General features: G+C 34.9%; 1 protein-coding gene across 6 annotated transcripts in view; it reads right to left on the bottom strand.

Moving 5' to 3' along the window:
- The window catches only part of DPH6 (diphthamine biosynthesis 6), a 214,742-nt gene that overhangs the window by 34,421 nt on the left and 166,022 nt on the right, over positions 1-14,299 (bottom strand). For all 6 annotated transcript variants that reach the window (XM_061998613.1, XM_061998617.1, XM_061998612.1 and 3 more), the window contains one exon: positions 2,301-2,706. In XM_061998613.1, coding sequence (XP_061854597.1) covers positions 2,301-2,706 — 406 coding nt within the window. The remainder of the gene's footprint in view (positions 1-2,300; positions 2,707-14,299) is intronic.

The following is a 14,299-nucleotide window of genomic DNA, read 5'->3' as shown; positions in this document are numbered from 1 at the left end:
TATCAGTAAGACACTCTTCAGCAACAGCTATTTTAATTTTAGAAATTACTTTCAATTATATAGCATATTTCTTCTTCAGAATTTTCTGAAAATTCTAAGTAGAAAAAAGAAATTAAAATTTCTTCATCACTGAATTAGTGATACTTGTAAATTTAATATATTCTATATATTCTACAGATTTGCAAGAATGTATTTCTTATCAGTGGTGATAATGGCAAAACTGCTATAATGACAGGAATTATTATGACAGTGTAGAGATCTGAACACAACCTGAATGAATATATGACAATCACAACAAATCTTTCCATGTCTATACCATTGGTAGTATAATGTGAATAAAACTATATATACTATACTATATGGAGCAATACATTTAATAAAACAAATGAAATTTATTTAAAAGCAATTATTCCATGGCCTGAGAAATAACAAAAAGAGAGGAGGAAAAAACAGTAATGTTAATCCCATGCCAGGAACATGTTTTATCAGGTTTCATTTTAGCTCTTAAACAAGATATAATAAAAACAACAACATTCTGTCAGACTATATGTTCATTCCTTGCTTCCTGGATTAAATATGCTTATTCTATGTCACATTTTTATAGCTTTCAATTCCTGTGCTTTAAATCTATTAAACAATGTCAAGTTGAATTTCCTTCAAAAACTGCTGCAGGTTAAGAAAAAAAATAGGACAGTAGAATATTTGAGGGCTAACATTTATGTCAGCTAATTAATATGGATCATTTGTAGTCTGCAAGGATTTTAAAAGTGCATGCATGTTTGAGATAAATATAGACTAAGGTTCTGATTTTGTTCCTTCTCAAATTGATAACAAAGCTCTTACTGATTTCATTACAGGTATGGTCTACCAGTTTTGTAGGCCTGACAGATAAAATAAGCTTTCGTGCTCTTGCATAATGTTAGTTGCCCCAAATTGAGCGTAGCCCAAAATACAAGTGCACAACATAATGAATAAATTATAGTTGCAACAATCCACTGATTGTTCTGTATTCTTTTTACTTGGTATGGGAGTGAGATTTTGAAGAAATAAACATTTGGAAAACCCAGTAAATTTGTTTGGTCAGCAAAATCTAGCTAAAGTTCTTAAGAACTCATCTGATGTTCAAAAACAGACATTCACTAATCTACAGGATACAGAACTTTTTACTTGTCTTAAAACATTAGTATTTCATTAATAATTCTCGAAAGATTGCCTGTTAGTATACAGAATTTTGTTATTTGAACACAGTTGTAGATTATGATGAAACCAGGTAACCATATGGACAACTGTTTGAAGACTTTTATGGAAAAGATTCACCCACTCAGTATTCAACCCTGAGGTGGCCTTGGATTTCTCAGCAACTTCTCTTTTATGGAATCACAGAACAACTCAGATTGGAGAAACAGCATCTAATCCACCCTCCTACTCAAAGTCAGGTCAGTTGTGAAATCAGAACAAGTAACCCAGGGTTTTATCCTGCTTGGACTTCAAAACATCCAAGAACTGAACTGTTCTGCAGGAGAAGAATGCCTGGGAACCAAAAAAAAACCACCCCAATCTTAACCCAATCTATCTTAACCAGAGAATCATAGACTTGTTAAGGTTGGAAAAGAGCTTTAAGATCGAGTCCAACCATTAACTCAGCACTGCTAGGTCTGCCACCAAACCATGTCCCTCAGTGCAACATCTACACATCTTCTAAATACCTCCAGGGATGGTGACTCAATCACTTCTCTGGGCAGTCTGTTACAAATGTTAAGGTAAGGGAAGAAATTTTTCCTAATGTCTAATCTAAACTTCCCCTGGCACAACCTAAGGCTGTTTTCTCTTGTCTTGTTGCTTGTTACTTGGGAGAAGAGATCAACACCCACCTTGCTATAACCTCCTTTCAGGTAGTTGTGGAGTGATAAGGTCTGCCCTCATTCAATGTCCTTTTCTCCGAGATGAAGAACCTCAGTTCCCTCAGCTGCTCCTCATCAGACTTGCTCTCTAGACCTTTGAAGAGCTTTGTTGCCCACCTCTGGGCACGCTCAGCATCTGAATAACCTTCTTGTAGAGAGGGGCCAAAAACTGAACACAGTATTTGAGGTGTGGCCAAATACTGAGGTAGGGGAACAATCACTTCCCTAGTCCTGCTGGCCACACTATTCCCAATAACAAGCCAGGATGGTATTGGCTTTCTTGGCCACCTCTTCTTGAAAGATACTTCTAAAATGTCTTCTTCTAAGGAAACCTTATATGTAATAAAAAATTATCTTATACTTAGTATTAACACCTGGTTCTGCCACTATAAGTCTTACCTTTTTGTAGTGCTTCAGCATCAATGACATCCTCCTTGAAGAAAGCTCTAAAAGACAAAGGACTTGCACTGCATTCTTCTGAAAGTTTCTCAACAGCTTGGCTAAACGTAGAAACTAAGTCATGAAGAGGTCCATCTAAATGAAGTTGAGAATTGGATGATGAAATTAAGCTCAGACGTACAGAGATTGATGCACAAGATGCAGAACTAGACTCCACAGTTTCACACTCAATTTGGAAGCCCTCTGACAACATCTTCATTACAAAATGTTTTCTTCGAAATGGATCATCAACTACTGCAACAACATGCCATTCAATGGCAGCATCTCTGCGAAGATGAGATATCACAACCACAGCAAGCAACCCACACACTGCAGTTACATCATCATATGTCTCTGAATCTTCAACCTAAAAAGATAAAAAAAAAAAGGTGCATATTACAGAGCTTGTAGAAATTAATGTTGCTCATATTCAGCTGATATATTCCAAAAAGTATGTGCCATATAATTATTTCACGTAGATTGTTTTCCCCCTTAACTTTCCTTCTTATTGAAGAGTCAGCTTGAACAATTACAAGTTTGTCTGATAGCTAATATCTGCTCATTTTTGCAATCTCAAACTACTAGTATGTCTGTATCATTAAATGATGATCACAATGTATTGTGCACTCATTCTGCAATTAAAAAAAGCCTTTTTGCACACAGTAACTTTTGTCAGTACCAATGGTCTTTGAAGAATAGAAATAGTAGGAACTACTGAAACTACAGAAATGAGTTAGTAAAGTACCTAAGATTTATTTTATATGTTGGAGTACTAAAGATACATTTCAGATATAGTGAAGATACAGTTCACATAATTCTAAAGAGCAGAATGATCTCGCACAAATCCTCTTAGAAGATAAAATATATTTTCCTACTAGTAGAGCTCATTTAGAAAATATATTTAAATCATTTTCACATCAACCAGAACATCTAATTAGCTATCTTGGTAAGCTATACCTGAGTACCCAAGTTGCTTTCCTTCTGATGATATTAAAGATGTGGAAGAACCTTTCTGCTTACTGCTTCCTAAAAAATTTAGTATAAATTGCACTGCAATATGTTAACAAGTATAGGAAGTGATGATTATAATGTTTCGAAACACTAAAACACAAGACAGGAGAAGAAATTGTTAATTTAAACTCAAATTAATGGTACTTATGTGCATTAAATAGCATTACCTTTGAATGTTAACACACCTAAGATGAGTTCATAAAATAATTATCTTGTCCCCATATTGCTGCTTTGTATTCAATTTCATCTGCATACAAACGAAAACAACCTTAGAGCTAGGAACATTATACTGCAGTAGGTTGCCTTCATCCAGCAGCTAAGCATCAGATGCTCATTTACTCATCTCTTTCTCAATGGCTAAGGTAAGAAGACTTGTGGACCGAGATAAAGATGGTTTAATAAGTGAAGAAAAAAGGAAGAAGAAAGGAGAAAAAAAACCCAAGCAATGCACAGGCTACTACTCAACACCCCTCCACCAGCAGACTGATAACCAGCTAGACTGTGAGAAATCTTCCCAAAGACTCTTCTCTTCGTTTTTTATCAGCTTGGTCAGGTAGAGTCAGCTAGCCAAGCTCTGTCCCCTCCAAACTTCTTGGGTATCCCCAGTCTACTCACTGGCAGGGCAGTGTGACAGAGAAGGCCTTAATGCTTTGTAAGCACTGTTCAGAAATAGCTAAAACCCTGATGCATTATCAACACTGTTTTGGTCACAAACCCCAACCATAGCACCACATAGGTTGCTACAAAGAAAGTTAACTACATCCCTGTCAACATCAGTGCACACATTTAGGTCTGCTGTTACCTTATACTTAAATGTATATACTCATACTCCTATTATGTAAAGGTCTACTTATGGAAAGCAAAGTCATTTTATGATGAACATACTTTCAAATAATTTTTTTTTTTGAAAAAACATTCAAATAATTGAACAGTTGAAAGGCTTATTCTTGCCAGCAGATTATTTTCTTACTTTTCCTTCCATTTTTAAACAGAGACAATGTATTAAGCATTTTTAATATTAGTGACTTACTCTGTCTTCTTTGTGTACACAGATAATAACTTTTTTTTATATATCAATTTGCTTACACCACAGTACATGGTGGAAATATTGTCCACTGTCTGACCTCTGAAGGGAAAAATAATAACAAGGCAAAACTGTCATTTTGCCTGAAGTCAATAAGGCCATATAACCCACAGCACATTCAATTCACAAGCTCAATTTTCATTCACTCGCTCTCAACTTTGAGAGGAAGAAATAATGACAGGTTACAGGCACGTTATTTCAAAATTCACTCACAAAGTTATTGACAAGCATTTTGCACAGAGTATCTTTGATGCATGACCCTTGTGAGCTGTTTACATGAAAAATGCACTTCTATATTAGCGATCGTGGAGTATAATTCTATACCAAACATGTAGCAATTGCTTTAGCATTTATGGTTTTGATATGGGAACAAAAATAGTGATAATTTGTCTCAAACTGCAGTCACTTCAGTCATAATAAAATCTCACTGAGCACTGTTTGCTTTTGCTACTTTCATTAGGCTAGCCAAGGCTGTTATTAAGGTACCAATACATAAATGTTACACTAGCACTTAACAGGAGCAGCACAGTATTCTCCTCTAGGAGATGAATTTTTAACCTTGTCAATATAATTCTGCTCTGAGTGCTCTAAAACAGTTTGAAAAGATGAAATACTAGAGCTTTGCACTGAGGAAAAAAAAAAGTCATGCTCATTCAGGCTTAAAGGCCATTTTGCTGGCCCAAGGTGCTGAAGGTAGTGTTTAGAAAAAAAGTCTAAAGAAGCTCTCTCAGATCACGTCAAGCACTAAGACAAACTTTTCTACTTCCCTATACTTGTCTTAGGTTGTTAAATCAATGGCTCACTATTTCTGCTTGCCTTCAGCTGCCATTTAGAATATAAAGAACTACATGAAAATTAAGGCCAGGAGAAAGTACATCTCCAAATTTAACAAATGAGAATCATTCTGTGTGAAAGACTATTCATGGTACACGTGTACAGAACCATAGCACTCATAACCTTTAACTTTAGAGTGTGCACAAAGCACAAGTGATGGAGCTATTGGGGATTAATATTCTTTAATCTGCTGTTACAGAATCTTACAGAAATATTTCTAACAATGACCTCTCCTGATACTTTCAAGAAATTGTTGACATTTGTGCTGCATTTATTAGTTACTATTCAGAAATTTACAACTGCCTTAAACAACTTAGTACCTTTATGATAGTCTGTCTAGTAAAAGAGGATGAACAGGCAAGGTCTGCGAAGAAATTTTATTCATATCATGCTGGAATAATATAAGTAAGGATTAAAAGTGAAAATGAAGTCAAGTTATTTTATGACTAAGGTCTTTTTACAGTTGAATCTGCACTGTCATCAATGAGATTCAGTACTTCTGGCAGACAGCTGTGCTATGACAAAAAATCACATTTTTAGGGTTCTTGTCCAAGTGTACTGTTGTAGACTGTTCTATAAAGGTACACAGGTTTTGGCCTGCTCCTTATTCTACATCTTCAAAAAGAAGGACAGTGGGTGAAACCTGCAATGCCTTGATGGAGAATGCTGCGGTTGCAAGAACTTTACAGGGATTCAAGAGGAACCGGAACAAGTACTCAGGATACAGATTCAGTGGGGATTATAAAAGTGACATATTAAAATTCTTAGTTAATTCTTAATTTATACAATGGTTAATAATTTATTTCAAAATTAGTGATTTATATAAAAACTAAATAATTTAATTAATTTAAACACAAATTAAAATAGTTTTAATAAAGGTTAATTAGAAGTAGGGAGAATATTAGGTAGATACATGGTTTTCCTGGTTTTACTAATTCACATCTGCTTAGGGCTACTCTTCAGAGTCAGAATACTAAGCAGAGCCTACACCTTTATGGCTGTATTTGTATGTTCTTACACAAGAAATTATGCTTATGCTGATACTAGTGGTGCATTTGGTGAAGAAAAATGACTGCTCTTTCTTGACTGGACTTGTTGAATTCTCACAACTAGTCCCTTCCTACAACTAGTCCTCTCCAATATTTCTGTAATTCTAAGGATGCTCATCTGTGATATTCCAGACTGAATTTTTTATATGAACGATGAACACAGAGTAAGGCAGAAAAGTGAAGATAGCAACTTTGAAGTTCTTCTTCACCTAGTAGAGCAGCAGTATTGGCATCAGAATATTGGGCTGCAAGAAGTGAGAGTATGATGTGTTAACTCTTGGCCTGTTTCTGAGGAGAAAAAAAAAGAGCTTCCTCTTCTTTTTTCCCAAAGCAGAATCAGAGAGAGAATTAATATTCTAATTTTAGAGGGGCACATATATTTTTCCATATCTGCTTATACTGATGGAAACAGCATAGACAACCAAAACATGACAGTCCCAGACAGTGCCAAGTTTGTCTGCTTTAGGCACCTGCCACAGCAACAGGGATCTTGAGCCACTCAGACAATGCATTGTGTTTTAACCTCTCTTACAAGGTTCTGCAATGGATACTTAAATCTGCAAAATAAGGATGATTGTCTGGAAATAGAAAACACTGGCTGAAAAATTATGGAAGGCTACAGTATTGTAGTTATCAAATGACATCAAATTAAGTGAGGTATCTAATAACCAGAAATGAGAATGTGAACTCATCCTGTACTTTATATTCCTGCATAGGCTGAAGTGTAAGAGGTAGCTTGGTAAAAATATTCCTCAGTTAACCTTTTAATGAACATGGTTAATAGAAAAACACAGAAGAAAGAAGGTTAACAAGAGGATGTCAATTGGTTTTCAAACATGTAATTAACCCATATATCTACATTAATGTAAAATGGTTATCTGAACTGCCATGAGCATAATGCTTTCCTGAGCTTTGCTCAGATACAATAAGTTATCACATTGGTTCACAGTATTGTCAAATCCTTGCATTTTGTATGCCTTAGCTCTTAGTAAATATTCATTCAATTTTCATTCTGCACATTCAGGAAAGCTATAGAATACTCTCACACTAATGAATGCCTAATGCACTCACAATATTGCTACAAAACAAAGCAGAACCCAATGCAAGGAGCATAGTTACATGAAAAACGCTGGGATGTAAGGATTGTTAAACTAACTTACACAGAGTGTTGTTTTAGCCTTAAAAAAAGAATTTCTCTAATCATGTATTTTTCATTTAAAAAAAATTCCATTATTAAGTAATATTTATCAAAATTACTTATCAGATAATTATTAAGATGCAATAAAAATGCAGGAAGAATGAGTAAAGGACAAACTAGCTTATTTAATTTAACTGAAAAAGGTATACATTTCAACTACTAACTTTCATGACACAAATGTGTTTATTTTGACTATCCTTCATTTGTTCCAAATGAGAAATACTCTTTATTGTGTGAGTAAGGACAAAGGTCTACCTATTTCATAGCTGAATATGGAATCGGGCTTTAAGAGACAGAGGTGAATGCATAATTTCTATCTCTACAAAGAACTGACTTGGAGAACAAAAAGAAAGATATTGTGATGTTACTTTTAGAAGCTGAGTTTATGAAAACCTTGTATGGTACACATTATTGCACCATTACAGTTGCAAGACTAATGTGCTTTTAAATAATACATTTAAAAATTCATTTACACTGCCTACATTAAACAGAGTGCATCAAACTCCTGAGATCCAGTTTAAGCTTTTCTAGAATCTCCCACAACAATAGGTTTATAATTTTAAAAAGTAAAGATTCCACTAGGAAAACTGCACAAGAATAAAAATGTCAGTTTGTGAAGAAAGTAGGGTAGAAGCAATCCTTTTGAACACCCTAGTTTGTCTACTAAATAGGCCACATGTATTCCTAGTACAATGTACCTGAATTCAAAGAATGAATACCACAGTGTTTTATAACAATAAAATTGTTAAGAATATTCTTTTTGCAAAGCTTAAAAAAATAAGCAAGTCTAATGTTTAGTTATTCTTTCCTGAAATAAAACAGATTTCTTTTCTGCATGCCAAAAATACATTAACTGGTAGCCTAAAATTGAGGGATTGTAAACCTGAATATTTGTCATGAAATAAATACTGTTACTATAAAAAGAAACAAGTTCTTCAGAAATTTTAGTCCACTTGTAGGACATGTAGGACAAAGCTCAGTTCAGTTACCACTGAGTCATGCAGAAACTATTTTGTACAATATCAACTAGAAAACTAATCTTGTACTCCCTCGGTCATACCGAATCAGGGAAAACATAAAGAAAACAAGGTAGTTCTTTATTTTTTGTGTCAGCATCTTATAGCACTTTTGGCAGAATAATTTCTTTTTTTGTGCTGTCTTTATCTGTCTTTAAAAAACAGAAACATGAAAAAGGGAAAGTACATACAGGGGAACAAATACAGTTATAAAAATTCAGAGGCAGTGCTATTTCTAAAAGTACTTTTAATCAGTTTTTTAATCTGAATGCATTTCAAATTAATGTCACCTCTTAATATAATGATTATAATTCCACATGCTGGCATTTGGGAAAAAATCCAAATTAAGTTTCCTTCATAATAACTGAAAAAAAACCTGCATGCAGCTATGGTAGGGATGCAAAATTAATTACTAGATATGAGGTGGTCAGCAATCAAAATGCCAAGCATAACAGCGTAACTTTTCCCAAAGGGGCCTTTTGCAGGTGAATAAAAATGAGCATACCTCAAGTTATGTTAGTGAGAGTTTAGGAAATCTGAAATACATATGATATATTGCTGGCTATTATTAGGATTTGTCAAGGTGATGGGCTAAAATTTTATGGTAGTCAACCAAGTATGTCAGGAGAAACTACCACAAAAACTAACTAACATCACTCTTAGGGCTCAAATCCCATCATAAATCTATTGTAAATTTGATTTTATAAGTCGAGACAGATTTTTGGTGCATAAAGGGTATGTTTAAGTCTTTACGGAATCAAAACTTCCATGACAAATAGTGTCTGAACAGTACTACTGTATATATGAGTATTAAATAAAAAAGATAATCAAATATGAAAACAAAATAAAAAGTTTATAAGAAATCAGATCAATAACTGTATATGATATACAGCTTATATCAGTCAAATAGAATAATTTAGCACCTTGCTATTCCATATTTTACCATGATCCTCAGCAGAGGCCAAGAAGTGGTATAAATTTCCATCACTTCTGTGTGATAGGCAAAAGGGCTTAGCTAAAATGAAACACGTACATAAGGATATAATTTGCTTGATAATTTTGTTTCTCTTTTCTATTGTTGGATCTCTGTTTTTTCTTCCTTTCAGTCTGGAAACTGTGAAGCTCTGTGACATGATCAAAAAATGAACAATCAGTATCACATTTCTATGAAGACAGAGTCAGCTTTGAACAAATAAACAACTGAAAGCCTGGAGATTGTATACAAAGTCTGTAATAGCTAGGCTAATATCTCAGCTTTCTGGATTTACCAACCTGGAAAGTTTCTTGAAATGTAAACTCAAATAATTACTTGTTATAATAAACTGAGAGAAAAATAGAAAATGCAAACTGGCCTGCTGAAAGAAAGACACAGACTTTTGAATACAAAGTAATGGAAAAGCATCTCCTATTTAAGACTGTGACTTCCACTTTTGCTTGATTTACCAGGTAAGTATCATAATCTTGTATTCTCTCATTATCTAAAAGCACAGTTTCAATAGCCCCTGGATTTAGAGTTTTCAACTATCCATTGAATTTTATACATTTCAATCTCTCTTCAAAATACTTTTCATAATTGTATGTGAGAATTATGCCACCATCAGAGCAAAATAAACATTAAAAAAATTTTGGATAAACAGTTATGAGAAGCATGTGATAATATCAAAAAGAAAATATAGACTACAATTTTCTCCACATTGTTAGATGGCTATAAACCTCAGTTGTAATACTGATTATTCAGAGGAAACCATGTTCAAAGGACTGTAATGAATGTGTCCAGACTGAGAATCTTAGAAGTACAGGACTGTCAACATGGCTATCAAAGGGGAATAGTGCCTGAAATTCAGAATTAGACAATTAATATTAGCATTAAAAATGGATATGACTGCTTGAAGAAGAAGATTTTCCCTCTTACTGGGCCCTTACTCCCATTGATAATGAGATAGATTAAAACTAACTTTTGTTTATTCTGTTCAATTTGGCACTTTTTTTTCTGGGGGTCAGTGGTTTTGTGAGGTGGGTTTTTTTTCATTTGTTTAGTTTTAGGTTGGTTTTGGGGATATTTTTGTTTGCTTCTTTTTTTTTCTGAAAGAACTTCAGCAGAAAATTTCAGTAAGAAATTGATGTTTTGATTCAATATGAATACCCGCATTTTTTTTTTTTTTCCAAAGGGTCTAAGCAGTCAGGAATAGATTTCCACTTCTGTTAAGTACATACAAGCCTTTGGTTCTCTGTCTTATTCTGCAGAAGTAGTCACACTACTATGTGTACTTACCAACCTGATAAACACTCATCCTATTGCATGAGAAGCTCAATCTCTTGGTTCTCATCCTGTGACATAAAGTAGTTTACGCTTTTAAAGTCTGAGATATTTTAGACTAAGTATACTCACAGGGTTCAAAATAGGAATTTCTGAGTGAAATGTAATGGCCTGTGATATACAGGTCAGACTAAATGATCTAATGGTGCCTTCTAGCTGTACAAGCTACTTGAGCTATGAAGTCTGTTTTACCCACTACTTACATTCAGTCTTTCTACCACTGTTGCTGTGTCTGAACTCTGAGAACCCACACTGAGAAGACAACCATCTTACTCATTATGGCCTTTAATATCCCTTGCTGACAGTTTTAAATTTTAGAGCCCTACCTGTTGTACTTCCTTTTATGTGTTCTCATAGTTACAGATATAATTTCAGAAGCAAAATATCTAAACAGTAAGCATAATAAAAATGAATCAGGTTAAAGCTTATTAGCAGTAGGGAGCAGATGTACCAAAATTCTGCTAGTTCCCCTACATTTCCTTCACAGCAGGGACTTTCTGTCAAGCTGTGAGTTAGTTCTATACAATAAGGCAGGCTGCTGTTACTGCAATTGCACCTTCCTATGCCTCTCTACTGTACTAAAAATTCACTTTGATTTTTGATTTCTTCCTTCGTAATAATAGTATTTAAAGCAGTTCCTGCAGAGCTAAATGTAAATTCAAGCACTGCATGCTTGATGCTCAAAAGGGCATGAAAATGTAAAATTGATAAGAAAATAATTACATATTGAAAAGCTGTTTTATTTGCTTTAAAAATATTAACTTTCTCTCAACAAACTAAAGGTTCCTGAGTCAAGAGAAAACCAATTACTGACTGAAGTTAAGATTCCTTGAAATAACTCAAACATATATCATTCAATATATCAGTTACAATATGGAAAAAGGATAACTATTTAAGGAACAAAGTCATAAATTGATAGCAATATAAACTGAAAGCAAATGAAGTCTGTCACATGAAACATGATCACAGACTGTTGCTCTGAGGGTTTTATTCTTCATGTGTCATGCTAAAAATAAGCACTTAGGAAAGAGAGTTAGACTGAAATAAGGATGTTCAAGATGGAAAGCTTCAACTTGAAAATCATTTGACAGTACCCAAATGTACCCAAGACATGTACCCAGACATGCACCCAAGTGTGACAGAAAATGAGAAAAGTTAATGGTCAAAATCTATTTTGTGGGCATTAAAGAGAACTGATTTTATAATTTGGAAATTAAGTTTCAGATACTGATTACAATGATGTTTTCTTTGAAAGTCTACTTTCCTTTTGAACTTTGACCTTGAGCTCTGGAACTAATTTTCCAACCAAATATCAGCTTTTACTATATATATTTTAATTACAATCACCTGTTCACCTGTACACAGACAGCACCATTAGCTACTCTTGTTAAACCTGTAGCGACATTTTTCAGTATTCAATAAAGAAAATTGTGATGCTCCTGGAGGCAGAAAAATAGCAATTTGAAAATTCTTGTGGCATATTAGACTTCTATTAATTGTCAGTCTATCTCTCATTGAGACAGCCACCACTATTAGTAATAATATATAGATGTGCAATCAACAATGATTTTACATGGGGTATTTTTTAGTAAACAAAGATTTTTAGTGGAAAATGCAAACATTTACATTCTTTCACCTTATGTACACAAATAATTTTGGGGCAAATGCTTGCTTCCAGCAGTGTAGTCAGTTACTTTCATTTTTTAATACGACACAACTGCAAAGCATAATCAGCCAAAAAGAACTATTAGGTTTGCACATGCCCTTCATTTGAAGTTTAGCCGTTTACATTGGTCAATAATATCCTACAGACATTTTGCAGGACAGGTATTCCTCAGTTCAGTGTTACAGATGTCAAACTAAGGTGATGCAATTCAGGCAATGATTGCCCCCAGCAGTCATGTAAGATCCCCAATGCTTGCTCAAGCCCTTCACAGTGGCATAGGGGAGAGACTTTGGAATGAAAAAGTGGGAAAAAAGAAAAATCCCATGGGTGGAGATAAAGACAGTATAACAATAGAAGGAAAGAGAAAAAAATAAAGGCAACAACTCACCACCTCTCACCAGATCGATGCCCAGATAGTCTCTGAGCAGCAGTTACTTTAGAAAAAACTCAACCCCATTCCCGTTTTTATTGTCAAACATGAATTTTTATGGTATATAATGCCTCTTTGGTCTTGAAGTAATTTTATTTTTGTTTTTCAGTTTCTTAGTGGTAAAAGATCATAACTGTATCTAAGCAGAGATAAGATTCTTGCAGTTTCAAAGGGAAGTGATACTATTTTGTGCTTTAATTTTGACTGGGGCTTGATGAAGGAGAAGCTTAGGTATGAATTTTCCTAGTTAATTGTGAAATTTCTATTAATGACAATTTACTGAACCTGTTTGTGACATTGACATCAGCAGCTGAGCACCCACACAGTTGCTCACTTGCACCCCTAACCCTGGCAGGATGGGAGACACAATAGGAAGAACAAAAATTAGAGAACTCTTGGGTTGAGATAAACACAGTTTAATAATTGAAGAGTGTAAGAATAGTGGTGCAAAGGCAATCACTCATCACCTCCCACCAGCAGACTGATGCTCAGCCAGCCTCTGAGGAATAGCACCTTGGAAGAAGAAACTCCCCAGTTTTTATTGCTGAACATGATATTAAATGGCACGTCATATCCCTTTGGCTGCCTCTTGCCCACCCCCAGTCTACTTGCTGGGGATGCTGAGTGAGAAACACAGAAAGCCTTGAAACTGTGCTGTTAGCCTGTTAGCAACACTGTTTTAGCCACAAATCCAAAACCCAGCACCATAGGGTCTGCTATGAAGAAAGTTAACTCCATTCCAGGCAGACCCAGGACACTATTCAATAGCTGAGTTTCCTGCCTGCAACACAAATGCTTCTCCACATCCTGCATAACCATGGTGAAAAGGATATTGCTATTGATTTAAGGGGAGGACTTTCAATATAGAAGTTTAACTGGTTTCTGAGAACTGAGTTTCCTGATTTTTATTGAGCTCACACTGAAGAGACAAGTTAAAATACCCTCTCTGGAGAAGATCTTGATCTAGAATAGCTAATTACTACTTCACATCAAACAACTTGATGGAAGCACTGACTTGGAAGGAACATGTGCAGTGTCTGAAAGAGATTAACCTGCTACAGATTTAGGAAGAACCAGTTGCTAATAAAACTGTGTAGGTGGAGTAGTAAATAGGATCTTCTTTTAGCCCTGATCACTAGGACTGACTCATCCAAAGAAGAATAAAAAAAATTGGAAGTGGATAATTTCCATGAAATTCCTTCCTGCATTGGGGGGATTGAAAGTGCCCTACACATAATTAGGACTACAGTTTAATAGAGAAGTTTCCCTTGTGAATGTAGGACCTTGATTGCTTTTCAACAAAAGACATTCTCCCCTCTATGAAAAGGCACTGAAAACAGGTACTCACTTCAGGG

This window comes from Colius striatus, chromosome 6 (assembly GCF_028858725.1).
Source record: "Colius striatus isolate bColStr4 chromosome 6, bColStr4.1.hap1, whole genome shotgun sequence".
In the NCBI taxonomy this organism is placed as follows: domain Eukaryota; kingdom Metazoa; phylum Chordata; class Aves; order Coliiformes; family Coliidae; genus Colius; species Colius striatus.
This window is presented reverse-complemented; position numbering and strand designations above follow the sequence as displayed.